Raw genomic sequence first — 18,503 nt, forward strand, 5'->3', positions numbered from 1 at the left:
GATTATATTTAAGTGTGAAAAATCACATATAAAGTCTTTAAAGAAATCAATGCTGTAAAGTCGGCTCACTCTCACCTCACAAAGAACAATCCCAAAGGAGAAAATGTCCACCTTCTCGTCATAGCGTTTACCTAAAGTGAGACAGGAGAATGATTGAATTGATGCACTTATTGGTCAAAAAGAAGTTCATCCTCAGCTCATGGAGTTGGAGAGGATTCCTTGTTAGCAGCTCACCATTCAGCATCTCTGGAGCCATCCAGTACGGGTTTCCCACCACGGTGTAGCGCTTCTTTCTGTCGATGCGTCGGAGCACCCTCTTCTTGTTGGACGGTTTTTCTGATGGAGGCTTCACTTTGTCCTCCACGATGAGTCGGGACAGGCCGAAGTCGGCAACGACCACTGTGTTGTCCTGTTCAAAGAGACGTTTTAAACATTAAACAGAGAAAGATGACTTTTTATAAGTTTACATTTCTGTAAAACTAAGCGTTAAAATGATCTTTAAGTTTCCAGCTAAGAAGAAAGAATGCTCTGAATTTACAAAGAATCATGAGTATAATAAAAAGCTCCTGGAGGCTCTACTTCAATCTGCTTAAATATTTAAAGGAGCAATCAGTGAGATGTGTAGAGAGTGAGATGATAAAGGTATCTTACTATCTGATCAGACATTAAGGAAACATGCTATGTTGAAGTGCTGGCTTCTCTGACAACAATGCAGCAGCCAGTATGTCCTCCTTCTAACTTTAGATTCTGCTCCTGAATGCTCTGGATTTGTTTGGACCAGAGAAGGTAGGCACTTTTAAGGCGACCCCCCCACACACGGCCGTTTTGGACGCCCCTCGGTTTGTCAGATATGAGAGCAGTTATCAGGTCAACAGGTGTTGCAGTGATGGAAGCGGGCAAGAGAAGTGGTTCAGATAGAAGTGATTGTACCCGACCTAAAAAGCCTCTGCATGTTTCTAATAAGCTCCACGAGCAGAAACGTGCTCAAACTAGGATCAATATTGGAGATGCTTTTGAAAAATGGAGAGAGGTTAGAACACAGAAAGGTTTACAGACCCATGCAGAGCTGGATAAACACTGAAGCTTCAGTGTCTGCGACATGGGGTCAACTCTCTTTATTGTGTTGAATTTAGTCTACAGTACCCATTTTAACCACTAGGTGTCAGAGTTACATATTTTTCCTTTAAACACCGTCTTGAATTCAGGTTAAACGTGGTCGATCACAGGGTGGAAGCTTCTTTAACTCACAGCTGTATGCGTGTTGACTTTTACTTATTCATTACAGAGAGAGAAATTGTTCCCACCTCTTTAATTGTTGTTGTGTAAACTTTATGATGTGCGATATTCTGTCACCTACCAGTTTGACCAGGCAGTTGTGAGAGTTGAGGTCTCTGTGTATGATGCTCATTGAGTGAAGGTAGGCCTGAAACAAAGAGGAAAGTCACCGAGGGTTAAAATTCACACATGGACAAGAAAAATGACTTTTTAAATTGTTTTATTCTTCATTCTTCAGACTTCATTCTGCCTTTGAATTCAGAGAGGTACTCTTAAGATTTATTAATCAGTAGATACTTTATTGATCATGTGACCATGTGGAGGGTGAGATATCTACGAGTAAGGCAGAAACACAATGTGTGTGTGAGTATGGGAGGGGGCTCCTCACTGAGCGCTCCTCCTTCTTATTAGGGAACACATTTCTTGTGTTTATTTTACACTGCTGATCCCTTACATGTGTTTAAGAACTGGGTGTGTTTGTAATAATAGGTTTAAGAGTACACAAAGTGCTTTGCCGGACAAAAGCAAAGGCAGGAAGTCATAAAAAAGGACAGAGAAACCATCAACAGTCAGACCGAACGGAGAGCAGGAGTAGTAAGAGAAAAGAAAAAAGGAAATAACAAAATGCAAACACAAAAGATCAACAAGAGAATAAAAGCAACAACAGGGAGAAAAAGACACGAGAGGCGAGCATCGACAGGAAGGTCGAGTGATAAAGAGTTAATGAAGGAAGAAAACAAAAGCAATAAAATACGATAAAAGCAGAAACATGAAGAAAGAAAAAGAGACATAAAAAATGTGACATCACATAAGAAGAGCGAGTCTGTAAAAGTGACTCTGATTGTGCTGTGCTGTCCTCGGTGCCCACAAGGGGTCTCTGTGTTTGTGTCACACAGTCTGCATGTACACACGTTCAGACAGCTGAATAAAGGAGGCCCGAGGATTTGACTACTGGAAATGTCTTTGCATGAGGTCCAACTCACCATGCCAGAAGCGATGCTCTTCGCAAAGCTCACTCTTTGCTCCCATGGAAACGGGTCCTGTTAGCGCAGAGAAAAGAATGAAAAGAAGCTCCTTCAGAGGCTGCAACACGAGGAAATACTTCAAGGCTTTAGCATCAAGGGTAGAGACTGGAAACTGTTTACATCGGTAACGCAGAACAAAATAAAAACCTTTTGTGGATTCAATTCAAATTCAGACGTGTACTTTAAACACAATGAGAGGCAAAGAAACACTCTCCTCACTGGGTCGTCTGTGGAGCTGACCTTGTCCACATAAACACTCAGCAGTGGGAGGAGGGGTGCACAGTCTTTTAAATTCACCTGGAAACACTTTTCTACATCACGGCCAGTGGACATGCCAGCGAGCCCAATACACAGCCCTCTATCAGAGTTTACTTCAGGTCAGCGCCCTCCCACCCCGCTCACTCTGCAGACGCTGAAGAGCTTTTCTGTGCTCTCTTTGTAAGCAGCCGAGAGGAGAGAGAGAGAGAGAGAGAGTTTAAACTCACCGTGTCTCTGATGAAATCCTTCAGGGTGCCTCCCTCGATAAACTCGGTGATCAGATTCAGCCTCTTGTCCTTGTACAGCACGCCGATGAACCTCAGGACGTGTGGATGGTCGAGGCACCGCATCACTTTGACCTGAATGAGCGGAAGGAACAGACGAAGAGTTAAAAAGGGAACTCTTGCAACACATTCAGACTAATCTTTTCCCAGAAGAACGAGGCAGGAAACTCAAAATAGAAAATAAAAAAAGGTACAAAGAGGACGTTGTGGGAAAATGTGGCAAGCGTTTTGTTTGAGTATTAGAAATGGAGAGAGAGTTTTCTTCAGATTACAAACCTCCTTCAGGAAAGTCTTCTGTGTCTCCTCATCACAGCGGATCAGCTGCTTCATCACCATCACCTCTCCTGTTGCTTTATGAGTCACCTGTTGGGAGGAGCAAAAGATACTGATACACTGATACTACAAATCCCAGGATGCACTGCAACCAATCAAACTTGCATTCACCAGCTCCCCTCCGTGCTGCTGTGTCAGTGAGACATACTGAGCTCTAAGCATGTGTTCATGGTCGAAGTATTTTCCTATTATCTTTTATTTAGGAAAAGCATTCTTCACACATTAGTAATTATACATAAAAGCAAAATAATTGCAAGACTCCATTGAGAGAGAACATTGGAGCACTTTCTTTGCAGAAAGAGGGGGGGTACGATGCTCGCAGTATATTTAACAATTTAGCTCTTCCAAAGATTTTTTCATATTCAAGTAACATGACATTAAAAGTCTTTATATGTGATTTTTTGATCCAGCAGATGTCGCCCTTGAGCACCAGCATGAAACCAAAACAACTTGCAGTGCATTGTTGTGTTAGCATGCTAATGCTAGCGATCTTTATTATGCTCGTATCTTCACACTGCATGTAAATTTACCTGAAATGAGCGTGATCTAGAAACACAGTTAAGCAGTGAGTACAGTATGTTATTCTTCTTTTCTCTAGTCCCTCAATTAAACAACTTTTATACGTGAGGAGAGGAGTCAGCCGGCCGTCCCGACGATGTAAACAAAGTGAAGATAGGACTCTGAAAACTCTGAAAACATCACAGACAGTGGGACTCGGGTGTTACACCCATTGTAGACAGTCATGACTCACAGAGTTATTTTCAGAGGATATACTTGATTTATATTATATTTAAGTGTGAAAAATCACATAGAAAGACTTTGATTAAATTTAAATTATTTACAAAAGAACACAGGAAGCTTTCACCTTGGAGGGGTAGAGAAAGAAAATAAGAAAATTAAATACAGAGCAGGTTAACGGATGAAAGAAAATGACAAAAATTAGGAAATAACACCCGTGTACTCCAATAAGTCAAATAAAATCAGGTCTTATAGGTTTGACATATTCACTACATTTATAACATTCAAATACATTTTTCTGAGGTTTTATATTTCTTTACTGACTTTTTATTTAATTTTCAATTTGATCGCTCGTCTATTTTGTCCCCCTCTGAGACTGGATTTTACATCTCATTTGCACGAGGATCAAAAGAGGGAACACATGAGCAGTAGTCGTAAAGCAATGATCGGCAGCTGCAGTCTCACCTTGATCGCCTGTCCGAAGAAGCCTTTTCCTAAGATCTCCCCGTGGATGAGGTCGCACGGGCGGAAAATGCGATGAGAGCAGCTGTTGGAGGATCTTAAAGACTCAGAGCGCCCGATGTCTCGTGAGATCAGAGGCATCTCTTTGGGAGAGTTCGGCCCCGGTGACTTACAGATGCTGTTGCTGCGCCTGAACGCGGAGAGGAAAACGGTGGATTTAAAAATTATAAGACGTACAATCACTGTCACGCTGTCTGCTGTTTGGTGTTTGTGGCTGCTACCTCAAAGACCGCCTCTTCAGCGTTCCTTCATCGACCACGTCGGTTCTCTCCAGCACCGCGTCAGACGGCGAGGACAGACGCATGCGGGAGGTGGCGGGAACTCCCAGGCAGCTTCTCGGGGATCCCAGCCTGAGGCGATCCAAGCGCTGCCTGATGGGGTCATACTCGATCAGCAGCTGCAGCGTGTGGCTGGTGCGGTGAATAAGATCGTCCACCTGAACAAAGAGAAGAGAGAAGAGCTCGTTCTTTGAACACGTTGAACACACACAGCGTCCATTCAGTGTGTGTGTGTGTGTGTGTGTGTATCTTTGCTCAGCCTACTCCTGCAGTGCGTGTTGTGTGAGTCAAACAAAACAACAAACAGGAGCGTGCGTTTAGAGAGTGTATCTTCAGTGTTAGGACAGAACGCAGCGCTCTGTAACTTTGACTACAGCATGTTCTGACTGTGAGTCATACGAGTCTTAATTGTTGTCGTGTTAAAGAGTGTGATTATGTTCTTCTGCCTCCCTGTGTGGGGTATGTGCGGTTATGTTTTGTTGTGCGTCTCTTTCTTTTGTGCTGAGCTGCAGGTGCCCGCTGATGATTTCGACGGGAGGGGATGGTGCAAGTTTTTTTTTTGGTAATACATTTTTTTGGGCGATTTCACCTCTGTTAGATCGGACAGTTGAAGAGAGACAGGAAAGGTTAGGGAGGAGAGAGAAGGGGACGACAGGCAGCAAAGGGCCGAGGCCGCAGCTGAAGCCTACAGCCTTCCTTCCGCACATGGGCGCACGCCACAAACCGCCTTCAATTGCAGCACTTCTTCTTAGTCCTTTTTCACTCAGGATTTAGATTTGAGTTATTTTACACAACTTACATGCACTTCCTTTGTTTAAATTGTGCACCTTTACTTTTTACAATACATTGTCTGTTGGTGCAAATTTTAAACGTAAAATGGGAAAAGCAGACCTGCCCCGCCTTCTTCCTTTAACCCTTAAGTGACCGTGCAGAAAGCTCGTGTGACAGATAACAGAGTCAGGAAGAATCTGTAAACCTTGTAAATATTGATTTACATCTAAAAGCAGTCTGGGTCGATTTAGTGTTTACACATGTCATCTTTTGCTTCAATCACATGCACTTGGTACATTCTTTGTTTTATTCATATTTCGATATATATTCCTATATTCCTGCAGCTACATGGTGTGTAAGAGAGCATCTGTAACAACCAAATTTCCCCAAGGGGAATAATAAAGTATTACTGATTTTGAATTCACTAGCAAGAGATTGACTTCTACAAAGACATGCAGAAGAGTCCCATCAGGAAGCAGGACTCGACTTTAACTGTGGGTGTGAAGGGGATGTAAAAGCAACTTGAGAGATGGAACATAATATTGAAATGAATTATGGAGGAAACAGGATACGGAAACGAAACAATAGAAGTAAAAAAGCAGTGAACGATGACAGAGCTGGTATGAATACAGCAGGGTGAGGTTAGTGGGAATGAACCTTTAAGTGCAGTCATACCACATACCGTCCTCTCCCAACCAAAGAATGAAATAATGATGGAGGAATGTGAGGAATGTCAAAAATCACATGTGCACTCGCTGGATAATGAGGACATAACTTCACAGGTTACACTCAAGGAATGCACTCACACTTCACCGCGACATTAATGAGCTTGATTGGAAAAAATGTCACATCACATATCAATCAATCCACGAGTGTTAGACGTGTGTTTGTGTGTGTGTGTGTGTGTGTGTGTGTGTGTGAGATGTAAAACCCACCTCCTCCTCCATAAGTGTCCCGACAGGAAGGCCATTGATCTCCAGGATCCTGTCGCCCACATGGATGGCATTCCTCACCTCCGGACTAATAAGCATCCCTCTGACCCTGCAACAGCACCAACACTTGAATGTGAGTATTAACACTGTACGAGTTCTGCACTCATTTGAAGTCTGCAGGCTGTGGGAAAAACTGGGTCAAACTCATAATTGATAATCATCTTTTCCAGTGCTCCACTTTTTAAAGAAGCTAAAATCAGCATTACATAAAGCATAGTTCATCAGGTTCAGACATCGGCGTCCATCAGGTCCCAACTTACTCTTTGACTAGAACACTGGCCGAGCCGTTGACGTCCCTGAGCACTGAGACGGAGAGGCCTCTCTTTCCGTTGGCCGCAGAGGGCATCGAGATGAGGGTGACTGTGTGGGGCAGGGAGTCGAGGACCGAGTCGTGCGAGCGTTTTTCCAACATGGGCGTGAGGACCACCTGCTTGTAGCACTTCCCACTGCACACAAAAGAACAGGGGCGATAATCACTGCCTGCGCTTTTTTTATAAAGTCATCGACTCAAGAAAATACAAAAGGGTCAAGAGATGTTCAATAACTCAGACCTGGTTCCCCACCACCGCAACAAAAATAATAATCCTAGGGGACCCAAAAAATAAAGTAATTTCTTGTTTTTAATGACCAAAAATTGAAAGCAAACTTCTGAACACAACTGTTGTTTAGGTGTAATCTAATCCCATCAGTTATATTCTGCTGATGAAGTAGCAGGAACAATTTGGGGTTAAGTGTCTTGCCCAAGGACACATCAGACATGTGGCTGGGGATTGAACCCCCGACCATCCGGTTGAAAGACAGCCGACTCTACCACTGAGCCACAGTCACCCACTTGTATTTGACTAGAATAGTGTGGAACTATTATCACATTTTGTATTGTGACAATCCTCCTGAACACTTGAAAGTCAAATACAAGATTAGTGTCAGTCGTCGTTCATCTCTCGTACTTGAATACTTTTCTTTAAAATGATTTGATGTCTTGAGATTGTATTTCACTCATTCTGGCTCTTTGAAGCTCTTACCCCTGACAGGTATCCCACATCACAACCAAACTCAAACTGAACAAAAACACGGCCTCAAACAAACAAACAAACAAAAGCAGGATTACAGAGAAATTCATAAAAAGCAAACTGAAGACAAAAATAATTCACACATTATAATCCTGATCATGAACAATAACGCCAACAATTACTCACGTTTAATTAAATCCATTGAATATAAGATTAGGCCTCATGTCCACCGAGCGTTTGTACCGGGAAGAAAAGCGCTGCCCGTCCGTCCTGTCTCCATGACAACAGTCTGCTGTATAACCGACACTGCTCTGTTACTTTTTACTGCATGTTTTTGGATTTGAGATCGTTTATTTCCAGATTAGAAGGATGTGGGTACAAGATGAAGATACGATCTGCAAGTGGCAAAACTACTAATATCGTACATTTGGAAAAGAGCGCCGGTGACGTCAACAGAGCCTTTCTCAAAAGTTGAAAAATTCTCAACTTGAGCTCTCGGAGAAGCCACATAATAAAGGTGAGGTGCTCAGAAAAAAAACCCTGAGCGCTGCGCTTTTTATCTGGGTGGCCGCCTTCTCCTTATCATTGAAGACAATTGAAAAAAGACGCTGACGCTCAGAAAAAAACGCTAGGTGGACACGCGGCCTGAGGGAAGTGAAGATACCTGCGTGCATTAACATACATGTTAATCAAACATCCATATAACAAAAGCTCCTGTGATGAGCACAAACTGGAAATACAGATTGTAAAGGAGAAGTTGTTTTATGACTTCTCTTATTTCACAGATGAGTGATGGACTTCAAAGCTTTACTTCCACCTGTACACCTGCTCACATACTGAGACAGGCAGGTGTCTAAAGGAGAATAACCCCAAACATTCATACAGTAAGATCTGCCAGCTGTGTGTGTTCACAACTCCAGAGCCAAACATGAAAAAAAACAAAACAGAAATAATCCAGCACAGGTGTCTTACCAGTAGAGTTTGGATCGCTCCACCAAGGCGTAGGTATCCCTGTCTTCGATCACCACCTTGCAGCTCAGACACACGAAGCACTCGGGGTGATACTTGTGTTCTTCGGCCACCTGGAACCACAAACAAAAAAAAAGAGGCTGATGGTAAAAAACATTCAGCGGCAGACTCGCAGCATGGAGGAGAGATGTGCTGACGGTTCAGCTTCCTCTGCTCGTCAGAGATGAGTGCGTCGCGCTGCCTCTCTGCTCTCTGCCCTCCTACTCTCGCTGTGACACGCTCTTAACACCTGCTTTACTCTCAGGTCTGTCTGGAATCTGCGATGATGTCACCTCCCTCTGCAGGTCTGAGCCGCTCGTCGTCTCGCTGACGTTCTCGCTTTGAGCCACCAGCTCTCCGTCTGTCATGTGCTTTCTCTGCCTGACTGATTTCACTTTCTGAAGATTGTCTTTCACTCCCCCATTTCATTTCGCTTTGTTTTGTTTTTTACTTCTCATGCAAGGTGAGATCATGTGCCCACCTCTCTCTCCCCCAAGCAGGTAATGAAATCTACCTGAACACAAAAATAAAGTTGATTGGACGTGATGCAGGGAAAAATACTCTGGGGTCTGGCAGGAGGAACTCTGGGTGAAGTCGGAGTGAAAGATTTGTGTGTTTGCAGTGACACATACAGCTCCTCCTGGAAGAGTTTTTCAGGACTTTTCTGCAAGTCTAAGATCCATATCTCATCAAGTTCATCTTGTGTCACTTTTATGTTGGACTACAGATGGAAATTAGCAACTTGTTAAATCTGGTGAATCCATCTTTACATTTTGTATAAATGATCAACGCCATCGCACAATGTCCCCTGATAGATAAATTAAATAACATGCAGCACATACTGAGGGTCGTCCATGAGGACTGTAGCCTCTGCACAAACCAACAGCTGAGCTCGACCAGAACACCCTAATTCCTTTTCAGTTAAAAGGTATTTGAAGTCATATATTTGTGTTTATGGTGTACAGCTTGTGCAGGTAGTCCATAAAGGTATAAACATACTTAACGCTAAAAAGTAATAAATCTTATGTCTGCTCCTGTCACAGCTCTGTGAGAATTTCGCTCCAATTATTTCAGCTGGAATGAATGAAATGACTGGATTGCTGATCTACCTGCGGGCTGCAGGCGCTCTCTGCCTGTGCATGGAGAGAGTCGTCTACAGAGCAAGATTCACACGGAGGGCAGAAAAGAGGCGCTTTGATATTGTGAGCGCTTATAACCACTGAAGTACTGCGCCCTTATTCCTGCAGCCGTCTGCTCCGATCATCTGATCAGGGGCCTTTAAACAATTCCTCGTACATATTTTAAATCCAGATGTGATTTTTCAGTCTTCCCCGACAACATCAGGTCTGCAGAATCTGTAGTTTTCCTTTACACGACTGCTAAAAACTATTTTTTATACAGCTCAGCATGTTTATAAATTCTGTCTGTTTGTGTTTGTGTTTGAAGTTATTGGGCGTTTGGGAGCACTCTGAGAAGAAAAGCGTCCTGTCTCTGTGACAACATCTACTCTATGACCGACACTGCTCCGTTACTTTTTACTGCATGTTTTTTTTATTTTTGATTGTTTATTTCCTGATCAGACGCGGAGCACAAAGAGGATGTGGGTACAAGATCCGTAGGCGGCAAACAATATACGGGGAATATCAAACATTTGGAAAAGAGCGCCGGTGAAGTCAACAGCGCCTTTCTGAAAAAGATGAAACATTTTCAACTTGAGAGCTTGGAGCGTCCGCACAGAGAAGGCAGAGCGCTGGGTGCTGCCCTTTCTCTCCAGGCTCCCGCTTTCTGCTGCGAACGCTCTCTACTCATTAGAAACGATTGAAAAAAAAACGCTAGGTGGACACGGTGCCTAAGGAGGGAGGAGCTCACCAAAGCCAGCCGCCTCTGTTTCACTTTTCATAAAAACACATCTTACTGTAATCCAGTGTCTCAATGTGGAGTTATCTGATATTTAAACACGTCTAAAGTTTGAAGCAGTATCTTTCCCACAGCTCTGAGTCAGTGAGTCAGTGTTTGGAAAAGGCTCCCCTTCTGTTACGGAGATATAAACGTGATGTAATCCACATCATTGTGACATCTCAGGATGTCTGTCTGTAACGCTCAGCCTTTGAGCCGAGAGCAGAGCCACCACCTCCATCAAACACAGTCATCACCTGCCTCAGGCTTTCACAGCAACACTGAGCTTTACTCTGCAGAACAACATGAGAGCAGAGCGTCACGATGCCAGAATCTTAATCTTTAATATGATTACAGTAAACATCAATCCATATCCATATCCCAGACTCCCAATATTGGGTCATTTCTTGTTTTAATGACCTAAATTTGCAAACTAACTTTGTCTAAATTGCTCAAAAACATTGACAACATCTCACGGCAGCTTTGTGCTAAAATATGACTGAATATGAGTTTTTTCTTCTTTTTTAAAGTTTGGGTACTTCTCGTTACTATCGATAATTAAAATAACAGAAGGCATGGCGAGTGTATATCTAGAGCACATTGAAGCAAAAAGGCGATTCAAAGTGCGTCACACAAGACATAATAGTGAGCGATTACTAGAAGTAATCAGCTCTGTGCACACACAAGAATCCGGTGCTGTGAAGCCGCTGATCACACAGTCTTACTGTCCCGACGGACACAGATTCACCTGCTTTGTTTTTTTGTTACATTCCACTCCAGAACGTCTTCCAGAAGATTTAGGCTCATGGTTTGTTGAGTCTTTGTCGAGTCACAGGCTGGCTTAGACTTCCAGATACCCCCCTGCAGGGGCACCTTACACAGCCCAACCTATTTGAGATTGTATCGTTTAAAAACATGCAGTTTCCAAAAGGAAGGACATTTTGAAAATGTTGAACGTTACTTTGGAGAGGTACAAGACGACACAGTGATGTTACATAAAATTCTGACAAAAAAACAGCGCCTTGTAACACAACAACCATCTTCAGTCAATCAACAAACCAACAAATAAATTCAAAGCAGGACAAAAACAGCAGTGTCCTGGACTTGAATGCCTAACAAGCTGCAGCAGCTCTGCATGACCCTCCTCTGCTGATGGCCCACAATGATTCTCTTTTCTGACCGAGGGGCCATACTGGCTCTGCCAAAAACACTTGGCTCGGCCGGGCCGATGAAGCGGGATGCCAATACTAAATAGAAGAGTTCATTGTGTTTGTTGCTTGGTGGCAAAAAGAAAAACTTCAGTCTGGCTCCATGTTACTCAAGTGACCTCGATTGTGACCAGTGAGAGCCGCTGCCACTCTGAATTTCATGTTCCAACCTGCAGACACTAAATCGGAGCTGAGTGACGTTTGGGTTGAAATCAAGTTACATAAGATTCAGTAGAGCCAGATGGGACTTTTGTGGTCATTTCCTGCAAGGGGGCTCCATATCCATATGTAGTTACAGCAAAATGATTCAACTTTTGCTGATCCGTGGTCAAAAAATTGGCGGGTACAGCAAATGGTAAAAGCTGAATCATGACATAATATTAACACAAGCAGAAACAAGACAGTTACATAACAATGTCATGCTAAAGTTTACCAACTTTAAAGGCTTTATATGTGATTATTCACACTTAAATGTAATATAAATCAAGTATATCCTCTGAATATTTCTAGATCACGCTCATTTCAGGTAAATTTACATGCAGTGTGAAGATACAAGCATAATAAAGATTGCTAGCATTAGCATGCTAACACAACAATGCAGCGCAAGTTGTTTTGGTTTCATACTGGTGCTCAAGGGCGACATCTGCTGGATCAAACAATCACATAAAGCCTTTAACTGATGAGACATTAGTCATCACAGATCAAGCTCGGCTTAAGACAAAACCCCTGGTAGTACTGAACTGAGCAAAGTCGTATTTTATAACTCAAACTTAAAATTACAACGGGGAAGAATGAGTTATTTCTCCTTCAAAAGTTATTTCTTTAACAACAGCTGTGTGTAAAAGCCCGAGTACAGACGACGATCTGAGTGGTAGACTGTGGGTAATATCTCGACCGCCTCCTCGCCACAGAGGACTGAACATGATGGGATCCAAACCGCCTCATGTTCCAGCGTTTTCCACCTCAACCCTGTGTGTATTTGGGGAAGTGAACTGTGGAGAACTTGTGTACAGAGAGGGAACATAATGGGGCCTCGAGGGGGAGTTCACAGCTGAGGTCTGTAGAGCCCCATGTGCTACGTTCAACAGCCTCCAATGTAAAGTATCACTCATCTGTAAATGCAATAATGCCCTCCCCTCCAGATTGGTATTAATCTGGAGCAGTGGGGAGAAGCTGGAACACGGAGAGCTCTGACATGCTCTGCAGGCTCTCTGGTATTATTTAAGTAGAGGAGGAAATTGTTGGCAATTGTTGTTATAGGATCATGGCGAGGCAGACTTTAAAGTTTGGCAATCACATTGCAGTGGTCTAATAGTCTGAACTCCATGTCCGGCTTTATTAGACAGACACGCATTCACAATCCTGAAAAGTTCAAGTTGACCTATCGTGCTGATCCCCACCTATAGTGTTACAGCCGGCTTCAAGCCTCTACGATGACAGGTGGACTCGTTTTCATTGGCTGTTCTACCAGCACACAAGCAGCCCTCTCCCGGCAGCCCTACAGTGTTCTGCCCCCCCCCCCCCCCAGGCTTCCAATGAGCTGGCCAATCAAAAGAAAGTGGACATGAGGGGAGGGGGGCCTTAAAGAGACAGTACATGAAACGAAGTGCTCCATGCAGTCTGAAATGAGGGTATTTATGGACACTAGTCTCAGATAAATAAGGGGTTTCCCAAGAAAGGTGTTAATGCAGATAAAATAGGATCTGTAAGTGTGTAAACTGGGCGCCAAACTCATAAGATATCTTTAATGAGGGCTGGGGCAAAATGTGGTAAATTGTGTCAAATGAAGAGTTTTTACATTTCACCAAAAATGAAAATGTTAGCCTGTACTCGGCAAAGGTCCTCGCCCAGAAATATTTTAGTATTTTATGTATTTTATTTTGAACTTTATGAAATTCTTTTGCATTTTAGGAAATATTTTTTGTGCTTTGTGAAATACCTTTGTGTTTGATTAAATATTTCTACGTTTGGTGAAATGCTTTTGCAGTTGACCTTCAGGGCCACCGTACTTTGCTGATCTTGCACTGTTCATTCATCCCTGTATTTGTGCTTCTGTGATTTATTTTGGGGCTTTTGCTTTATAGGACAGGGGCTCCAGTAGGTGATCAGGAGAGAGAGTGGCAAAGGAGTCGCAGGCCAGACTTGAACCTGGGCCGCCCGCTTGGAGACCTAAGTACATAGGGCGCACCCTAACCACTAGGCCATCAGTAGTGTTTTGTGATACATCTTGTCCTCTATTTGAATTGTGTGTCACTCAAAATGAATGTTTTAGATGTTAGTAGGTGATTTTAAAAAGGCAGTTTCAGCAGCGATGTGAATCTCCCTGTTCAACACCTACCAAGCAGAAAGGTTGACAAGCATACAAAATAAACCGCTGGTGGCGCAGTGGTTGGTGCGTGCGCTCCAGACGGAATCAACATGCCTTCTACGAGGAGATTGCAAAAAAAAACTGATCCCACACTTCCCCTAACGCAACTCGACAGCTTATTTGTCCCTCCCTGCTAACTGCCAATGTCTTTCACATGCCACACCCACAGCGTGTAACCGTTTCTACAAACATGCCAAAAAAAAAAAAAAAAATCATGACTAAACACAACTGTGTAGTGAGCAGAGCTCGCCTTTAATCTTAAAGTAAAATTAGTTTAAGAGGTTTTGGTTTGGATTGGAATTAGTTTGATACGTTTCTACATTAATCCCTTCGCCTGCGAGTCTTTGGGCATTACGTGCAGCGGCGGACTCACCATGGCAGGTCCAGTCATGAGCAGAGAGCAGCCGTGACACAGCTCTCCAAACTTCTCCCAGTAGTGTTTGCGACAGTACAGCTTGCCATCCTTCTCATAGTACCAGTTTGTCAGGTGATCGCAGCACACAGAACACCTAAGAGGACAAAGACAAAGTCAAGGTCACGTTTGAACAGAACAAAAGGAGATGAACTTAATACACAAGAATAAGACAAGAGCGATGGGTGTGGACTTCCTCAAGTGTAAACAATCGCCTTCAAGCTGATGTGGCAGACAGTCAAGAGGCCTGGCATGTTATTTCACAGGCCTGTTGATAATCATTCAGGTATGCATCGTGGGTGAACATTGCTTCCACTTCTTTCAGCTAATAACAGGTCAGCTTCGTCTGCCATCTGTCTAGTACACGTTACTACAAGCACCTTGCATGCAAAGCAAATCTACACTTAAAGAGAGAATTAGCCCCCCGTGTCCACAGAGCGTTTTTTTCCTGAGCGCTCCAGCGTCTTCTTTCAATTCAACTCAGTAGAGAGCGTTTGCTGCAGAAAGCATCCGCAGAGAGAAAAAACGCAGCGGCCAGCGTCTTCTTTTTTTACAAACTTTCAACTTTCAGAAAGCCGCTGTGTTGATATCACCGGTGCGCTTTTCCAAATGTAGGTTTATTCCCTGTAGTTTGGCGCCCATGGATCGTGACTTTTTTTGCTCCGTGCCTGATCGGGAAACAAACGGTCTAAAATAAAAAAACATGGTAGTAAATAGTAACGGAGCAGAGTCTGTCATAGAGCAGCCGTTGTCAACAGACTGTTGTCATGGAGACAGGACGGACTTGCAGCGTTTTTTTCCTCTCAGCGCACGAAGGCTTCATGCAAACGCTTCCGAGTGCACAGCCAGAGCTTTTCTGACCGGAAAAAAAACGCCAGGTGGACACGGCCTCAGACATCCATTTTTGTTTTTTGTCAATAAACAAACGTTTAGAAAATGTGGGGCATGGATTGTAGCGCTGTCACGATGCCGGAATTTTAAACTTCAGCATGACACCAGTAACAATCAAGAAATATCGATATCGGTGTTGACAAGACGGCAATCACATTGAATTCCTATGCACTCGATATTTGGTAATTTCTTGTTTTTAATGACCAAAGAATGCAAACTCCTGCATGCTAAATTAAAACAAAATATGGCACCGTATTCGTGCAGCTAAGACAGTGATCTCTCCATCTCTGGATTGGAATATGAGTGAACATCTATAGAAGCTTTTGTACTTTTGGATACTATCAATACTAAAAATAACAGATTGTATCGTTTTAAAACTTCAAAAGAAATCTTGTCCACCTTACCGGATTATGTATTTAACTTGTTTCAGCATTATGTAACAGATGTTGAAGAGAGCTCAGAGCCACAAAAAAAACTCATTGTGACATTTTCAGTTTTGTAAGAGGCAAAGACGTAAAACTTGTAACCTTTCTGTGCTTTCTCTCTGAAACGGTGCATCACATTGCGTACATTACATACCATGAATGGCATTAATTTATAGAAGAGAGTCTGACAACAAACTATAAATCACACTGCTCAACAAAACCCCCTGAGAGCTGAGCAGTAGGAGAGCACAGGAACTTTAGCTGGGGGCATGTTCCCGATGACAACAGCATGTTCTCCTCTCTGAACTAGGTGTAGCCGGGCACAGTAAATACCTGAGATGCGCTGGGTCTTGCAGCAGGTTTGCAGACTTAAAGTGACAGACAGTACAATGAGTTGTTTCACTTGTGAGAGAGGACAATCTTGCAAGCTTTCCGCAGATTGGGGATTAAAGTAGCATTTGGCAATAACAATAAGCTGCCAAATACTTTTGCCAAAATCTAGAAACTTAATAGGATCCAGTTTTTTTGGGGGTGAAAACTGAACTATCGCTTACACAACAACCCGCAGAGCCTGTTAAAAGAAAAACTCTACAGGGACAAAGTCCTTGGATCACCTGCTTGTTGATTGTGCAGGTTTTGTTTGCTGCTGCTTCGAATTCTCATTGTGCAATTTCTTATGTTCATCATTGTAAACAATAAGAAGGAATCTGTCAGCCTTGTAGTCAAAGGTGCAAACCGTATTTAACTGAAATGTTACAAAAAGACAGAAAATATTAGGACTTTTCCATAAGAACGATCCAACAGACGATCAATCCGAGCTGTCGTCTCAGAGGATGTTGAAGAGAACGTCCCTGGCTGCAACTCTGTGACAAAGTGTGCAGAGAGAGGAATGCTGAGGTTTCTCACAGACTCAGAAGCACCTGCAGGTTGAGTCAGTGCTCCTTGAACAAGCTGCACTGGTTCGGTAGCGAGCTGCATTTTCTACAGCCAGACCTCGGTCAAGGATGAGCTGCTCTGTCAGGGATTAGGTTTCAAAAACGTCTGCAGTCTGCAGTCCTGGTCTACTTTTCTGGTTGCTGCAATCAGACTTTACAAATGCTCCAAATGTTACTCCAGCTTCTTAACCTGTCAGTTTTTCCTTTGGGTTTCTCGTCATTTTGAGCGATAATGCAGAATGAGACTTAACATTGCTGTGATGAAGTGCAGACAGATAAATGTCTTCTGTTGGGAGATTGTTTTGCAAGATAATGCGAGTGCAAACATCTTGACAGGACTAAATTCTCTTGAACCCCAGATTAAAACAAGAAGGTTGATGATGCATTAGGGTTGTAACACTCCAGAAATGTAATCCTTGATGATTCTAGGAAAGATCTTATGATACGGATACCAGTTCTAACACCATGGAAACCAAATAAGAAGTCCTCTACGCCCAATATTTGATCATTTCTTGTTTTTAATAACCAACAATTAAAGCCGATTTTATGCACACTGTCTTTCTTTAAATATACATTTTTTGGGCTTTTTGTGCCTTTATTCGAGAGATAGGACAGTGGATAGAGTCGGAAATCAGGGAGAGAGAGAGAGAGAGGGGAATGACATGCAGGAATGGAGCCACAGGTCGAACCTGGGCCGCCCACTTGGAGGACTACAACCTCCATACATGGGGCGCACGCACTAACCACTGCGCCAATGGGGCAGCGGTAGCTCAGTCTGTATGGACTTGGGTTGGGAACCGGAGGGCCGCCTGTTCAAGTCTGGAACCAAATCTGAAAATTGGTCTGGTAGCTGGAGAGTTGCCAGATTACTTCCTGAACATTGCAGAGGTGCCCCTTGAGCAAGGCAACAAAATCCTGAATATAAGTCACACCAGTATAAGGCCCAGATTTGTCTTCTTCTTCTTCTTGTATCCCTTGTTGCAGCAGCCTTCAGCGGAGCCTCACACATCATGTTGCTGCAGGTAAAGTCCATCCAGGCTTATTATTGACTCTGGCAAAGGTCTGACATACTTCAAAGTTTTCTGGCATTAGTTAAGAGCGAGCCGTCTTACAGAGGGAAGATCACATTTCTGTTTCTAATGTGGAGGAAAGGGGGGGGGGGGGGCAACAGGAAGGCCCTGCTCGTCTTTAACATCCGTGTCAAACAATAATGTGAGGAAACAAACAGTCTGTTCTTCTGAGATGAAAGAAACAAAACATGGAGAACAGACACGAGGTCAGAGTAATAATGACTCGGGTCTGATTCATCACACCGTGATGTGTTGGTGGGAAGCGCAGCTGAAAGTTTGCTGAGGTTACGACTGTGTGAGTAATGGTGGCTGAGCTGCTGGGGGGGGGACACAGCTGCGGCGAACACCACACCTCTGACCGGCGTGTGGTCGGTATGTGTGTGTGAAGATGTCACACGCTCGGGATGTAGAGCAGCTATGCAGGAGTGTGCGTGCCTTTTCACAGAATCATCAAATAATGAAAACACCGATTATCATACCATTTACATTCACTTACAGTATTGAATTCCACTCTGCAAGTGATATTAAAAACTGCTTTCTACCACAAAGGTACATCTTGTTTTGTTAAGTAAGAATAAAATGTCTGTTCTTTGATTCCTGTGAGCATCATGATAACTCATTTGACTCTTTATGCAATTCTTTAATCCCTATTTATGCTTACTTTTTTCTTCATTTCTTTCGGATGCTTTTCCGTTTTGCTTAATGCTCTGACTGTTCTGACTGAACAGTTTACCTTGCCTAATAATAATAAAACAACAACACAGTAAACCAACAATGACAGATTCATGTTTAACTGTAAAAGGC

At 43.2% G+C, this 18,503-nt stretch overlaps 1 protein-coding gene across 2 annotated transcripts in view; it reads right to left on the reverse strand.

The window, feature by feature from the left end:
• limk2 (LIM domain kinase 2) overlaps positions 1 to 18,503 on the reverse strand; it is a 28,008-nt gene that overhangs the window by 3,850 nt on the left and 5,655 nt on the right. For both annotated transcript variants that reach the window (XM_061039272.1, XM_061039273.1), the window contains exons 3-14: positions 14,340 to 14,475; positions 8,459 to 8,568; positions 6,737 to 6,922; positions 6,420 to 6,525; positions 4,657 to 4,871; positions 4,379 to 4,565; positions 3,119 to 3,205; positions 2,786 to 2,917; positions 2,259 to 2,315; positions 1,358 to 1,423; positions 235 to 409; positions 76 to 131 (exon numbers count right to left, since the gene is read on the reverse strand). In XM_061039272.1, the coding sequence (XP_060895255.1) occupies positions 76 to 131; positions 235 to 409; positions 1,358 to 1,423; positions 2,259 to 2,315; positions 2,786 to 2,917; positions 3,119 to 3,205; positions 4,379 to 4,565; positions 4,657 to 4,871; positions 6,420 to 6,525; positions 6,737 to 6,922; positions 8,459 to 8,568; positions 14,340 to 14,475 (1,513 nt within the window). The remainder of the gene's footprint in view (positions 1 to 75; positions 132 to 234; positions 410 to 1,357; positions 1,424 to 2,258; positions 2,316 to 2,785; positions 2,918 to 3,118; positions 3,206 to 4,378; positions 4,566 to 4,656; positions 4,872 to 6,419; positions 6,526 to 6,736; positions 6,923 to 8,458; positions 8,569 to 14,339; positions 14,476 to 18,503) is intronic.

Source organism: Labrus mixtus, chromosome 5, assembly GCF_963584025.1.
Source record: "Labrus mixtus chromosome 5, fLabMix1.1, whole genome shotgun sequence".
NCBI classification, from domain to species: domain Eukaryota; kingdom Metazoa; phylum Chordata; class Actinopteri; order Labriformes; family Labridae; genus Labrus; species Labrus mixtus.